The following is a 16,148-nucleotide window of genomic DNA, read 5'->3' as shown; positions in this document are numbered from 1 at the left end:
GTGAATTTGAGGTGTTCTGAGGCAGTGGTTAAGACTGAATCGAGGGTTGAGACGAGAGCCAGCATTATTTTACCTTTAATGCAAGCTGGCATGACTAGAGAGTGTGCTTGGTGGGGCAGAGGTGAATCTTCAGCTAGGCTGGATTGGTAATAAATCCCATTTATGTCCAGTGTCTTCAACTACCCTTCCTGCTCAAACTAGGCCTCCTGGCAAGAAAGACATTAAGTTCCTCGATGCTACCCCACCATCTTCAGTGTAGGATCTAGGATGGGCCAGCAAAGACTGCAGCTTTGCGTAGATGAATAAAATTTGTATTTGAAAAATAGATATCTGGTACACGTATAGCAAGAAGATTGTGAAATAATTGACTGTTACTAATCACAGATCATGAGAAAATCTTACAACACTGCAGATAGCTCCTGGTGATTTAACTTTCACATCACAATTAGGAGACTGCTCTATTCAATGGATTGGACTACTGTCCAACTTTGAATTCAGTCCAGATTAAGGTGATGAGGGTCTCATTACTGACTGCAAATGTCCTTAGACAAATAAGATCAAATGGGTGCAAGCCACTAACTGGAAGACTCAGCTCAGTGAGAAATGAAGAACTCATACTGCTGCAGTTGGGTCCTTATTGAAGATGGAGGGGGTAAAGCATATTGTAGGATCAAACTAAAGGAACACATGTTACCCCAAGCTAATGATGCTTAATGGGTCACAAGTAGCATCAGTTTGTAACTGTACCTGAGCTTCAGATTTCACATTGGGCAGAATGGACAAGAGCATTACCTGGCCAAGTTATATCAGACACACGGTGAATTATTAACATGTCAGATTAACCATATGTGGAAGGTAACCCTCTACAGAACAGCGGGAACACTCATGATTGTGCAGAGTCCTGTAGTGTATGCTGTGTCATTTCCCAGGTCTCACCTTCCTGTGTAATCTTCGGAACGTTGTCTATCCTTCACCTTTCAGAATGGGAGTTCACAGCTGATATCTAGTACTGGCTGATTCCTTCCCCCCAATACCCCTACTCCAATATTTTAAGGGGAATGGGGAAAATCACATTCTCAAGAGACATTTCTTCCTAGTTGAAACAGCACTTACTGTGGTGCCAGGTTCTGAATGAGCAATCCCCAGGATGACCCTTATTTGCCAATGCTTGGTTGAAACTATCCAGGGCTTGAAAACTTTACATGTCCAACAACCTTTGCTCCCCAGAGCAGCTTCCTCAGCCTTTACTGCCAAAAGGTCCGTTTCTTCAGCTGCCTAGACATCTGCTATGGTCTTTGGAGCTATGCACCAGTGAAGAGACCAACCAGGTCTGAAGAAAAGTCCCCCTTCTGTTTCTCCTCTCACTCTCCACACCCTCCATCATTTGGATTGTTAGTAACATACAGTACAAAGAGGCCATTTATACCTGTGCCCATTGTCCCAGCTTCTCAAAACACTCCATGTAGCTGAAGTTCCTCATCCCAGCTAATCTTTCTCTGCACCCCCTCCAAAGCTTTGGATTCTACCTAAAGTGTGGTGCCTAAAACTATACTCAATACACCAAAGATTTGTGAAGGTTTATTATAACTTCCTTGTTACTGGATTTCCCTATTTCCCCGAAAAGAGACCGAGAAGATTTTGAACTGTTAGCAGCTCAGGCCCTAACCCGTTATAACAACCAGCAACTTCCCTATTTACTCAGGGACAGGGACAAAGGGACTTTTGCAGTCATAGCATTTAATTTGCGGTAATAACACTCGTCTCTTTATAAAACAATGAGTTATTCAGATCTGGAATATATGGCCTGAAAAGGCATTGGAAACATTCAATGGCAGCCTTCAAAAGGGAGTTCAATATATACTTGAAAAGGAAAAAAAAAATGCAGGACTGTGGGAAAGGGCAGGGCGACTGGGACTAATCTCAAAGAGCCGGCACAGGCAAGATGGGTCAATTGGCCTCCACCTGTGCTATAAGTTTGGACGAACATCCAGCAGAATTCCAGAGAGCTGGTGTGTTGCGGAACAGAAGAGGCATCAGCTGTGGCTGGCAAGGATTACAGAAGTAGGATGGAGTGGGGTCATGGAGGGATTTTATGTTGGGCGATAGGGAGTGAATAAAAGCTCAATGTGGACAGTGGTGTCAATTAAGTGCTAATCCAAGATTTATATTCCAGATAACTTCTTACCTCTTTGGGTGCAATAGGCTTGTGCGTTTTGACATCATCATCATTATCCACCATCATATATCTGGAGTAACGTAGTAAAAAGCATATTTTAAACAGGAAGAATATCAAGAGTCTATGCACAGGGTACAATACTTTACTCTGTAGCAGTATAGCCAGGGCATTTGAAATTTAGGATTTATTTGATTTGATAGTGTGTACTTTCATAACTAAATAAAGTAACATTTCCCACATCAAATTCATGGTTAAGTTGCAACAAATATAAAAATAAAGTTTTAAAGAATTCGAAAATATCTCCGATTTTCAAGCCAACTCTGTCAATGGGTCTCACACACTAAACTGCAACAGTAAAGTTTGAGCATGTTATTGTGCGACAGTCCTGAAATCGGGTTGCAGCAGTCGATTCAACTGGAAGCATCGCTTCATGTTCTTTAGAAACACGTTCAGGAGCATGGCGAGGTCAGTTTTATTCTTGCAACTACAAATACCGGAAAATCTGAAACTGAAAATTGCTGCAAATACACCTTCTCAAGGGAAATTAGAGATTGGCAACAAATGCAAATGAGCGTCACTCACACCCATGAAAGAATTAAAAAAAATCCCACCCTAATCCTCTTTGCTGCTCTACCTGCCCACACCAGGTTACAGCACGTTCTCTCGTCCAACAATGGTGTTTGACCTCTCAGCCACTGTATCTCTGTCCTCTGGAATTCCCTCAACATCTCCCTCCCTGGTTATAAAAACGTTTCTTCTAAACCTTTCTCGCTGTGTGTGTGTTTCATGCTCCATAAACTTTGTTTCTTTTCATGTCTGCTTGGTGTAAATGTTTTCCCTCTGGTCTATAAATTGTTTTGAAACATGGCCCGGTACACATGAAGGGCTACGGAAATGTGACAGGTCCTGAGTTCCCTTCTTCCTTCCACCCCAACCAAATAAATGCATCTTAAGCTGTCCATGGACTGAATACTCACTTCTCCAAGATGCTCGCTTTGACCTTCTTATCCGTTTTTGGATGAGTTTCCTGAAAATGAAAGGCAAAGCACGGTACAGGTGAATGAAAATAATGCAACACAGAGCCTGCGGTGTGTAGCACTGTTCTTAATCTACCCACTGTTTACATTGACCAATGGCTTATCTGGGGCCAGACTGAAGCAGCTAATGCATTGGTGTCAGTGATTCCTGCCACCTGGAAATCTTAGTTTGCTTAGGTTGCCTCTCGGCAATTTACTGAGGCAATCAGAGAGATTAATATCACTCAGGATTGGAGTGTGAGCAGAGTGCGATGGGTGAGGCGGAGGGGACTTGGGGGGCAGATAGATAGGTGCTCTACCCCTGTGCACAAAGCAGGACCGCTCACTTGGATCAGTTTTATACCAGAGGACAGACCTCACTGCATTAGGAAACATGGTGGCTGAGTAAGAAACAGCCAAATATCCTCAACTTGCATCTCCTTGTATATAGGCAGCAACTGAGACACATCATAACATGACCAAATGTCAACTAATGTGCTATTGGAAAAGAATTTCCATGTCACATATAAATACAACGCTGCATTTAATCTTATGATGAACCATCATTTAATCACCCCAAGTTACAAGTGTAGGACAAGTAGCGGCCCGGATTTATAAGGTAACTGTCGGCTGCCCCTCGATTCGAGGATGACATCTACTCAAGGTCGCGGGTTTCTGCCATGGGTCTTCATGCGACTGAACAGGCCAACTCTCAACCTGCAGATCTTTGGGCACATGGGGCAGGATGTCCCACGAGATAGTGGGATCCGGAGGGCAGGACTTGCTTCCTTTTCTTTCCTTCTCTGCCTCGTCATTAAGATGCTGTGACTAAAAGCGCGATGCAACTTGATGGACAAGTTGTTGCCATTTTGAATGATTGGTAGCAAACTCCTTCCAGTCATTAATGTCAATGCTGCCACACTTCAAGGAGACTTCAGAGTGTCTTTGAAGTGTTTTATTTGTCCTCCCCTGGATCGCTGGCCATTTGAGAGTTGAGAAAACAGAACCTGGCAGGGGAGATCGTTTTTGACCATCCGGACACAGTATCCAGCACATCAAAGTTGATATTGCAGAGTTTTTTGCCTGAATGCTTGTAGAGCAGGCTTCAGGAAGGATACTAGCGTTTGTTCAGCGGTCCTCCTATTGGATCCGGAGGATGCAGTGGAGGTATTGCTGATGGAATTTCTCTACCACTCCTATGTGTCACTGATACACAGTCCAGGAGTGTGATGACAACAACTGCTCTATGCATTAGGTCTTTTGTTGACTTAGAGGTCTTTGTTGTCAAAGACTTGCTGACACAGTTTGTAGAAGGCTGTCAACCCACAGTCAACCCTGGCATTAAGATCCCCCAGAAAAATAATCTTTTCTTCTTTGGAATGGCAGCGAGGAGTTCATCAAGGTCAAAACAGAACTTTTCCAAAGCATCTTCATCAGAATCAAGGGTCAGGACATAAGTGCTGATGATGGTGGCATATTGATTACAGCTGAGCTGTAGATGAAGTGTCATGAGTCTTTCACTTATACAATTGGAGAGTTCTGCCAGTGCATCAAAGATCCTATTCTGGATGGCAAAACCAACTCTGTGACACAAGAGTCACCGTCAGCTTTTTTCCAGTAGGTGTAGCTTGTTCCTTTAGCTGCTCCTCCCCAGGGAGATGGGTCTTGCTGAGGGCGGCAATATCAATTTGGAGTCTTGATAGCCCCACATGATACAATCGCAGTTCTTCTTTCTGGACAGTCATAAGACCATAAGACATAGGAGCAGAAATTAGGCCATTCGGCCCATCGAGTCTGCTCCACCATTCAATCATGGCTGATAAGTTTCTCAACCCCATTCTCCCGCCTTCTCCCCGTAACCTTTGATCCCCTTACCAATCAAGAACCTATCTATCTCAGTCTTAAATACTCAATGACCTGGCCTCCACAGCCTTCTGTGGCAATGAATTCAGTCACTCTTGGGACTATCCGTGAGTGTTCTCACATTCCAAGTTGCACAATTTAAAGTTTCTTTCTTTGACCACAGAGATCGTGGTTCTTTGACTGCAGGGTGTGGTTCCCCAGCCAGGTGAAAGTGGGACAGCCTATTTTTAGGGCACCTTTTCTAGCCCCCTCTCCATTTAGGGTGAGCAGAGAATATCCTGAAGAGGTCTGCACAGTCACAGATGCTGCTGCCCAAAGTTACCTCTGTCCCAAAGCAGGTGTCCAACAATCTTCGTGAATCTGTTGCAGATTCTTGACCCACCTGCAATCTCCCCCTCCTAGTCACACACCATCCTGACTTGGAACTATATCATCGTTGCTGGGTCAAATCCTGGAACTCCCTCCCTAACAGCACTGTGGCTGTACCTACACCACATGGACTGCAGCGGTTCAAGGCAGCAGCTCACTTTCAGATTCTCAAGGGCAATAAATGTTGGCCCAGCCAGTGATGCCCACATCCCAACAAATTAACAAAAACATCCGCATGATGTCCCAAAGTGCATTAGCCCATTAACCTTCGATGTACAGAAACATGGCAGCCAATTAGGGTCCCTGAAATATTCTGTTTTAGGTGTTGGGTGAAGAATGTGTGTTGGTCAAGACACCAGGAAAACTCCCTTGTTCTCCTTTAAATTTGTGCCGTGGGATCTTATGTTCACCTAAGAGAACAAATGGGCCTTGGTTTAACACCTCATCTGAAATGCGATAACTTTTAACAGTACAGCACTGCCTCAGTGCTGTCCCTTCCAGTAGAGCTGCCCTCCCTCATTACTGCCCCTCCGACAACGTAGCACTCCCTCAGTACATACTTCCGACAATGCAATAGTTCCTTAGTACTAACCTTCTGAAAGTGCAATGCGCCCTTGGTATTCCGCCTCCGACAATGCAGCATTCTCTCGTACTGATTTTCCAATAGTGCAGCACCTCTTCAGTACTGCCCCTTGCTGCAGCGCAGCACTTCTTCAGTACTGCCCCTTGCTGCAGTGCAGTGCTCCGCCTCTGACAATGCAGCATTCTCTCAGTACTGCACTTTGGAAAGTGCAGTGCTCCCTCAGTATTGCACCTCCGGCAGTGTAGCCCTCCCTCAGTACTGCACTGTCATTACCAGATGTGCATATGGGTCACTTCCAGTTTAAAGCATTGTAAAAACATTAGGAACAATTACTGAAATATTAACAACAGTAGTTACAACAACAACACCAGCCGCAGACTATTTATTGTCTCGGTCTCTTGCTCAAATACCCAATGGACTTACCTCCAGAGTTGCAGTGTCAAGTTGCTCCACTACCCCCTCCATTATTAACTGCACAGCATAATCCAAGTTGCCTTTAGCTACAGACAGAACTTGGCGCATGACCGATAAACTGGAGGATGGAAACATCTCGACGAGCAGCTGGACTCCATCCTCCACCTTGGCACGACCTTCCTAAAAACAATGGGGAAAAAAAAAAAAGCAAAGCACTGGAGTGTTAGATCCAGAACAGATCTCAGGAGCTCAGGAATATTGGCCAAGGCATTCCTCAAGAGGTCATTAACTACCTACACAAAATAAAACTGTTCCTGAGATGAATCTGGATAGGAGTGAGCTGCATTGACTGACTTGGCTTTTTCTTATCACCACACTCAAGTTAGCTTATCTGAAGGACGTAGTTAGGAATGTCAGAAGGTGGTGGGCTCAGGCTCCCCCTGCAGGATCTCAGCAAGTAGTCGAGGCTGGCACTTGCAGCGCTGAGGGAAGTGCTGCCTTCCTGATGAGACATTAAACCGAGGCCCTGTCCGCCTGTTGAGGTGGACGTAAAAGATCGAACGGCATGAACCAAAGAGCGGGGAGTTCTCCAAATATCCTCGGCAACAAAAGCAGTTTGAATTCTTGATTACTTGCAACGTGTTGTCAGCCAAGAATCTATCTTGAATACCGCAAGTGAATTCACACAATTTTACCAAGTGGCCAAGCAAAACGACTGATTGAATAATGGATCAAATTTTTAAAAAAAGAAAATTAATAGTAATTTTTTCAGCATCGACACAAAGTTTTCCATTGTTGAGAGTATTTAACTTCATTTGACTTTTAATTCCTGCTGCACCTAATCCAAGTATCGATACTGTCATGAGCAGGTGAGTAGGAGTAAACTAGCTCCCTTCTGTTCAACCTCCTCAGTTAATCACAACAAAGGTTTCAGTTTCTTTTTCCACAAGGATATGCCTTTTTCAAATCAGAATGTATTTTAACTATTTGAGAGCTGAGAGCAATAAGGAGCCAATCAAACATGTTTTTCTTAGTTAAAGAAAGAGCAAATTTATTAACCATTAAACCCCAGGAAAAAAAATGAATAAAAACATAATGTCACACAGACCAGGTATCAGAAATAAGAGAGGTTAAAAGAATATACGGTGCAGTGTCCTCGGATTGTCCTTGACGCGTAGATTTTAAACATTGCGACCGATTTGGATTAGCTGGTTTCATGGACGTGGTCAGATGTAGAAGATGCAATTATTACGAGATCTCAGTCCGCTGGTACATTTCTAGCAAAGTTGGCTTCCGGACTGGGTAATACACTTGTTCCAAAAGAGAGAGGGGAGAGAGCCCAGCTTTCAGACTGCTTCCTCTGCTGAAAACTTTATTGCAAACTCTTTGCAGTGGCCAGTTATACTTCACCCATTGTGTATTTCCAAAGGGGTTTTGGGTGGGTCTGTCTGTGGCTGCCATTGTTTCAATATCCAGCACTTTGCATTTTAATGTCTCTTCCTTAGACAGTAACAAGTTTCAATGGATGTCTGAATGATGGCAAATGGCTCTCCCTACAGACTCCCCTGAGGATAACTTGTTTTCACTTTCACCTTGGAAGGTGGCCTTGCATTTTAAAGTAGTTTGTTCTGTCTCATTTCGAATTGCAACATTTCCAGTCAGTTGAAAGTTTAAATCATATTTTCAAAAACAAAAAAAGGGGCACAGCCTCGTGACAATACCAAGAATAGATCAACTGTTATTCAGCTCAAAACTCTTAGCACCAAAGGATTCAATTCCACTTTACAGAGCAATATCATTGCCATTTTCTCATAATGTGAGTTTTTTTACAGCAATGGGCAGCAATATAGTAACCAGGAATGGCAGGAAAAACACTCAAATCCCACAAAGTTTTGCTTGCTCTAATGGGGCAGAGGTTTAAAAAATGCTCTTTTGCTGGACTATACATCATCGGACTGCTTGACTGACATCCAGTACTGGATGAGCAGAAATTTCCTCCTGCTCAAAATTGGGAAGAACGTAGCCATTGTCTTTAGATCCCCACCACAAATACTGCTCCCTCTCCCTGGCTCAACAAGATCTTGGTGTCATTCTTGACCCTAAGATGAGTTTCCAACCACATATCCAGGTCATAGGGAATACTGCCTATTTTCACCTCCGTAACATCACCTGACTCTAGCCCTGCCTCAGCTCATCTTTGCTGAAACCCTCATCCATGCTACTGATGCCTTTAAGACTTGACTGTCAAAAGCTCTACAGGCCAGCCTCCCCTAACTTTAAGCTCAGCCAAAACTCTGCTGCCTCTGTCCTGACTTGCACCAAGTCCCATTCCACCTACCACCCCTGTGCTAACTGATTTACATCAGCTCCCAGTTAAGCAATGGCTCAATTTTAGAATTCTCATCCTTGTTCTCAAATCTCTTCATTGTCTTGCCCCTCCCTATCTCTTTAATCTCCTCCAGCCCTACAAACCTCCGAGATGTCTGCGCTCCACCAATTTTGGCTTCTTGCATATCACCTTGCTGGCCATAGCTTCAGCTGCCAGTGCCCAAAGCTCTGGAATTCCTTCCATAACTCCCTCTCCTCCTTTAAGAAACTTCTTAAAACCTATCTCTGAGTAAGGTTTCAGTCATCTGGCCTAATATCTCCTTATGTGGCTGGCTGTCAAATTCTGTTTCATAACAGTCCTGAGTAGCAACTTTGGGACATTTTCCTATGTTAAAGGTGCTATTTAAATCAAGTAGTTGGTATTTTTTTTACTCCAACACCACTGGGCCAGTAGGTGGAGCTATTGAACCACAAAATTAACATCATGGTTTCATCCAGTGCAACATCATACTGTGCCAGAGGTTTTTATAGCATTATAGATATTAAAAAAAAACATATTTAGGCTACAGTTTAAAAAATGCAGCACTTCTATGATAAGCACGCAGACATACTATTCTAAAGACCATTCTCCCTGCTTCCCTATCAGTTCCATGAAAACCCTAGGAAGGGATTTTTTTTTTTTAAAAATGACCAAATTGTCTATTCCAGATTATGAGCCAGTGATGCAAAAGCAAAATACTGCAGATGCTGGAAATGTGAAATAAAATAGAAAATGCTGGAAACGCGCAGTAAATCTGGCAGCATCTGTGGAGACAGGAACAGGGTTAACGCATCAGGTCTGTGAACTGTCATCAACCTGAAACGCTAACTCTGTTTCTTTCTCCACAGATGCCGCCAGATCTGCTGAGTATTTCCAGCATCTTCTGTTTTTATTAACAATCTGGTTGGAAGAGCGAGTGTGTGAACATAAAGTGAGGATTGGGTTCAGCCATGATGCCGCACCTCCCCCACCCCCCACCCTGAAATGCATTTGAATAGCTTATGAAACTTCCTCTGAAGGGGATGCTTATTTGCCTGTTACAAAACGTGCTTGAGTCCTGATTCGGCTCTGGTTACACGAATCAGTTACGTTTGGTTGCATTCTCCGAATGTTGCACTGCAGTGAAGTCAGACCCACACAGTTTTTTTATGACAGGAATCTCACAACAAGGAGCACTGCAACCTGATCAACAAAAAGTGCAGTCATCATTCTTCAGATAGAGTCCACATACCATGGGTAAGGCATGATACAGAGACAGGGAAATCAGAGGGACACCTTCCCCTTTAAGTGCTTTCAGGGATAAGGATGCCTGTCCCTTTAAGAGCTTCCAGGCAAAAGTTGTCTATCTTTGCTGATACATACAAGATCTGTGCCTTCTTGAACCATCTACACTTACTTATAATTAGGAGTATCTCATCATAACATCCTGTGGAAAAAAAATCTGCTGATCCTCTTCATTAAGTGTTGTACTAATCAGGTTATATGTGGAAACATATCAGATGTAGTGGGATGTTTTCCATAGGTTATATATAAACCAGGAGTACAGCTGATGTCACACAAAAAGCTGGATATTTCTAGTATTACAGGGTCAACAAAGGGCAGCAGATTCACATCCACCGTGTTCAGATCCCAGAACTCTGCCTCTGGTGTCATTTCTGATTGGTTGCTTTACCACATTCTCCCAAAACAAATCTGCTGGCAAACAATTGCGATGCTAGTTTCCCAGATTCCTTCTCCGCTAATCTTCTGTCCCTTATTTTTTTTATTCATTTACGGGGACGTGGGTGTTGCTGGCTAGGCCAGCATTTATTGCCCATCACTAATTGCCCTCGAGAAGGGTGGTGGTGAGCCGCATTCTTGAGCCGCTGCAGTCCATGTGGTGTAGGAACACCCACAGTGCTGTTAGGGAGGGAGTTCCAGGATTTTAACCCAGCGACAGTGAAAGAACAGCGATATATTTCCAAGTCAGGGTGGTGAGCGGTTTGGAGGGGACACCAGGCGGTGGTGTTCCCATGTACCTGCTGCCCTTGTCCTTCTGTGAGGCCCATTTTTTTTAGAATCCACACCTGACTGCTGCCACTCGCCACAGCTCTACAAACAGACAGACTCCAGCGCTGTTGTCCGCCTCATGACTCCAGCCATTCTGCAGTTCTTAACACCATCTGCTTCAGTGGCCTCCTTATTCTGCAGCAATTACCCTTTGGGCACAAAAGCCCCTTTGGACTTCTCTTCACCCTCCCATTTTACAAATTGTAAATGGAGGTACTGCACCACCCCACCCCCCCCATTACTTGAAGCCCTCAGTAGTGGCAGTAATTAGCCTGGATCAATACGACCAGTGCCTTTTATAATCTGGAGAGTAGCCTAACCTTTGCGCTGGCTCCCTCTCCTGCCACTGAATTGTTTTCGGGCTCTGTTGATTCCTGCTCTTCTCGGTCACTGGCCTGCACCTTTGAAGATGACTTATCTTGAGTGGAAGCCAGGGGAGGAACATTTTCTGTGTAGATACAAAAAAAAAGTGTCATGAGATGGTAGCATCCAACTACCCATCTATCTATCTGAGCCTTTTCTTTTGCACATGTAATTAAGAGTGTGAACTAGGATCAGCCACACTTGCGCACTCCCTCACACCTACATCTTATTGAGCTACACTGAATGCCTTAAATACAACAGACAGGAAAACTACCCATCACAAACCTATCAAATTAGTGGGAGTTGTCTATAGGCCTCCAAACAATTGTGGTAAGGTAGGGTACGGCATGAAACAGGAAAACCCCTGTATAATCACCCAGCAAATGTAAGACTTAATTGTCCGCTTGGATCAAGCTGGTAGCTCTCTTGCTTGAAGTTTCTGTGGGATTCTGTGACACTTTTTGAAGAGTAAGGATGTTCTATGCTGAACCTTGGTTGAACCACACCCAGAGCACTGTGAACAGTTTTGGTCTCCATTAAAGAGAATGCATTGAAGAAGGTGCAAAAGAGATTTACTAGAATAAGACCAGAACTGAGAAGTTGAACCTATCAGGAAAGATTGAACAAGCTGGGACTCTGTTCCTTTAAAAAGGACAAGGCTATTGGATGACCTGATAGAGGTCTTTAAGATTATAAAGGGCTTGATAGGGTAGTTGGAGAAAAGATGTTTCTATGGCCAGGGGTTGGTGGGAGGGAAGGTGGTGTGGTGGTTAGGTACCAGAACGAGGGGCCATAAATATAAAAATCAGTAATAAATCTATTCGGAAATTCAGGACAAACTTCTTTACCAAGAGTGTGGTTAGAATGTAGAAATCTCTACCACAAGGAGGTGAATAGCATTGATGCATTAAGGGAAGCTAGGTAAAGTACATGAGTGAGAAAGGACTAAAAGGATATATTGATAGGGTGAGATGTAGTAGAGTGGGAGGAAGCTTGTGTGTAGCATAAATACTAGGGTCGAATGGCATGTTTCTGTGTGGTAAATAATATGTTAAGACTTCGAACTAACAACACTGAAGACTGCAAATCAGGTCATCTTTGAAAAACTAAATCAATAAACATATTAAACGTGAATCCAAAATTCTTACATTCAGAGTGAGTTTAGTCTTCATGATGAAATAAGATAGCGATTTTTCAACACAGCATTGAGGCAGCTATAGTATCAGCCCTGATTCTGGAATCTCCATGTTAACTAACTGATGTACTGTAACTAGTTCCAATGATAAAGAAAGGTCTCACCCCAAGTGAGGCAGCTCACCACCACCTTCTCAGGGGCAATTAGGGATGGGCAATAAATGATGGCCCAGCCAGTGACGCCCACATCCCATCAACAAAAAAAAAGGTTGAACAGTCTCTGTCTTCTGGATGGTGACTATATTGAGTATTTCCAACACTATTTATTTCAGATTTCCAGCGTATATTTTAATTGTTATTCTAAGTGGCAAGTCAATGTGGATGACTTACTGCTGTTAAGCCCAAACTAGACAAAAGCCTTGGCATTTCCTTTGCACTTTGGCTTCTGCTTTATATATAGACTGTTCTGACATCAAGTGATGAAAGTTATCTTTTCCCCTTCACCTTGTGCCCATGCCACCTGTACTGCAGACAATCTCCCTTCCCTCAGGTGGTCCCAATGTCTCTCTGAAGACCTGCTTCCACTCTGCGACAGAGCCAGAGATACTCCAGTGTCCCATTTCAAACTTCCGCTGAATATAGGTGACAATGGCAAGTTTCACACTGATTGCCCACCCTCATTACCCAGAGAAGGTGGCTGGCGTGGTAGTAATGGTCTCACATCAAGGCCACTTCCAAGCCTGGGCGAAAACGCTGGAACTCCCGCTCTAACAGCACTGTGTACCTACACCAAATAGACTGCAGAGGTTCCTCAAGAGCAATTAAGAATGAGCAATAAATGCTGGCCTTGCCAGCGACTCACATATCCCATGAATGAATAAAAAAAAACTTTAAGAGCCAACCGTATTGTGTGGGGCTGGAGTCACATGTAGGCCAGGTCAGAAGAGCTCCCTTCCCTGTAGGGCATTAGTGAATGAATTGGGTCTATAATGACAGATTTCACAGCCACTTTTTTTCCCTCTTCTGCCAATCTACAACCAACTGGGTTTATTGGATCCAATTTTGAAGCTCATCTGTGATGAGATAGATTTGAGCTCAAACTCTGCGTTACCAATAAGTTATCCTGCTCTACTCCAACCCCGCTGCTACCAAAGGAACAAAGTAATTTCTACTTGGCCTTTAACTCTGCACAGGCTGCTCCCTTTCCTTTCGTCTTCACATCTCGCGCTACACACTGCCCCCAGTAACAGGGAAAGCGGACAATCTGTGATACTCCAGACTCTAAAAAGGGTATTAATAAATAAATACCAGTCAGCAGTCATCTGGATTTAAATAAATCATTAATTAGATTAATATGGAATTGAGCCTGGAAATTCAATATTTACGGTAGATAGTGAGTGGTCACTTCAAACAAAGTAGTATGTTGATGGCAGACATCCCATGAGTTCAGAATGGCCTTCCACTTGTGGAAAATGACAATGCCTGCTCCACCACTGGTGGACTATTGGGTTTCACTTGCTCACTCTGGTAGGGTTAAATGTGTGAGATACAAGAGAGAATCTACCATCGACCCTTGACATTCAATGGCATTACCTTGGCTGAATCCCCTGCTATCAACATCCTGGGGGTTACCACTGACCAGAAACTGAACTGGACCAGACACGTAAATACTGTGGCTACAAGAGCAGGTTAGAGGCTGGGAATTCTGCGGAGAGTAACTCACCTCCTGACCTCCCAAAGCCTGTCAGCCATCTACAAGGCACATGAATATGATGGAATACTCTCCACTTGCCTGGATGAGTGCAGCTCCACAGTGCTGTTTGGGAGGGAGTTCCAGGATTTTGACCTAGTGACAGTGATATGGTTCCATGTCAGGGTGGTGTGTGGATTGGAGGGGAACTTGTAGGTGGTGGTGTTCCCATGCCTCTGCTGCCCTTGTCCTTCTAGATGGTAGTGGTTGCGTGTTTGGAAGGTGCTGTGGAAGGATCGTTGACGAGTTACTGCAGTACATCATGTAGATGGCACACACTGCTGCTACTGTGTATCGGTGGTGGGGGGAGTAAATGTTGAAGGTGGTGAATGGGGTGCCAATCAAGCAGGCTGCTTTGTCCTGGATGGTGTTGAGCCTCTTGGGTGTTGTTGGAGCTGCATCGCCACCATCTGTCCACGCACACCCATCTCCCCCAACAAATGTGGCAAGAGTCCAGCCCATGATGACATCAAATACTAGGTGACAATTGTTTGACAAAGTTTATGTGGGATGAGAGTGAGAGAGCAAGAGAGCAAATGAAAGAGTGAGACACAGAAATAGACAGGAAAAAAAAGCAGAGAAAATGGGGAATAGATTAGTATTTAGCTTCACATCCTCAGGATGTCACAAAGTGCTTCACTGTCAGTGAGCTGTTGTTTTGTAGGCCAATGTTGCAGCCAATTTGTGCAGACGGTCCCATGAACAATACTGAGATAATTGACCAGCCATCCTGTTTCGTGGTGGATTCCTTGAAGATTTGCCATCTGCAGGCATCAACTTTCCAAATAGTATCCAATAAATGCAAAAACACCTACTCAATTTGGTACAATTATCACACATAAACCAGAGCTGTGTTTAAAACCGCATTTTGATGTAAAACTTGGTCATGCAAGCGTTTAGGTCACCCAGAACTTAATTGATGTCCTACAAGATTGTCAGATTATGAGTCACGGAGATATTAAAAAAAAAATGCAGCCTTTTGAATACTCCCACAGTTGGCTTTAGAAACATTCCTTTCATTTCTGTTGACACTGGGAATGCATTCATTTTAAATGTCACCATATTCTCACTTCCATAGGAATGCATTCAAGTGATAAAAGGCCATAAACATGACTGATGGTAAAGCTGCAGCTCTGAGTAATTACTGTTGATGTTTACACCCCTGCATATAAGCCAGTGACATTTACTACAGCCTTTCTGTCTGCCTCTCTTCCCCCACCCTCCCGTGGTGCATGCAGACACCTGCCCTTGCAGGAAAAAGGGATCCAGAACATAATGTCTCCCATTTTCTGGCACAGAGGCACTGATGCAAATAGCGGCACCCCAAACTACTGCCCCTTGTCAAGATAAGCCAAATCAATATAATCTGGCGATTGAAGTCTAAAGCCAGCTGAATGTAACCTGGACTGTCAGGTTTCTGCAGCAGCACCACGCGACACAGTTCTTGGCTCTTACCTTTGTTCCGAGCTTCTATCAAATGCGCAGCCAAATCAAACATCATCTCGCAGATAGTGACACTGAAAAATAAACATTTGTCCTTTTTAATGTTATCTGTCCACAAAAAGTACTAATTCTTCCTTGTGAACAACTGATCACATTTATCACCTGAATGGCTGGCTGAGCTACACAGAGCAGCGAGGCTCCAGAATCGATCGCCGCACAGGTGACTGACGCCCAGACAACTAATAACGTCACAAAATAAACCAGGCGTGCAGGGGTACCAACTCTGGGTGGGGGAGCAACCAGCTTCACTGGGTGTTCAGGAACCGACGAGTATCCTGACTGATCTGTGCTGAAATGAAGGGTGAGCAGGGCAAAATATAATGGAAAAACTTTGTGTTACTAGGAGGCAATACTGGTTGCTCTATACCACCCACTAGGCAAGGGGACTAAAATTAAACACAATTTTCTAGATGAAGTCTAGCCAACATCTTATACAATACAGTAGAATGCTTTTTGTTTCCTTTGGTATCGCATCCCGTTATTCCATTTGCTTTTCCAAGGTCCCACAACACTGGTTTGGACCCTATAGGTTACAGTCTCACGTCCTGTAACACCCAAGA

At 43.9% G+C, this 16,148-nt stretch overlaps 1 protein-coding gene across 1 annotated transcript in view; it reads right to left on the bottom strand.

The window, feature by feature from the left end:
• cuedc2 (CUE domain containing 2) overlaps positions 1-16,148 on the bottom strand; it is a 56,785-nt gene that overhangs the window by 24,790 nt on the left and 15,847 nt on the right. Inside the window, 5 exon segments of the mRNA XM_078530669.1 lie at positions 2,186-2,246; positions 3,154-3,203; positions 6,431-6,601; positions 11,159-11,286; positions 15,541-15,602. Coding sequence (XP_078386795.1) covers positions 2,186-2,246; positions 3,154-3,203; positions 6,431-6,601; positions 11,159-11,286; positions 15,541-15,602 — 472 coding nt within the window.

The sequence above is a fragment of the Cetorhinus maximus genome, chromosome 27 (assembly GCF_964194155.1).
Source record: "Cetorhinus maximus chromosome 27, sCetMax3.hap1.1, whole genome shotgun sequence".
Classification (NCBI taxonomy): Eukaryota; Metazoa; Chordata; class Chondrichthyes; order Lamniformes; family Cetorhinidae; genus Cetorhinus; species Cetorhinus maximus.
This window is presented reverse-complemented; position numbering and strand designations above follow the sequence as displayed.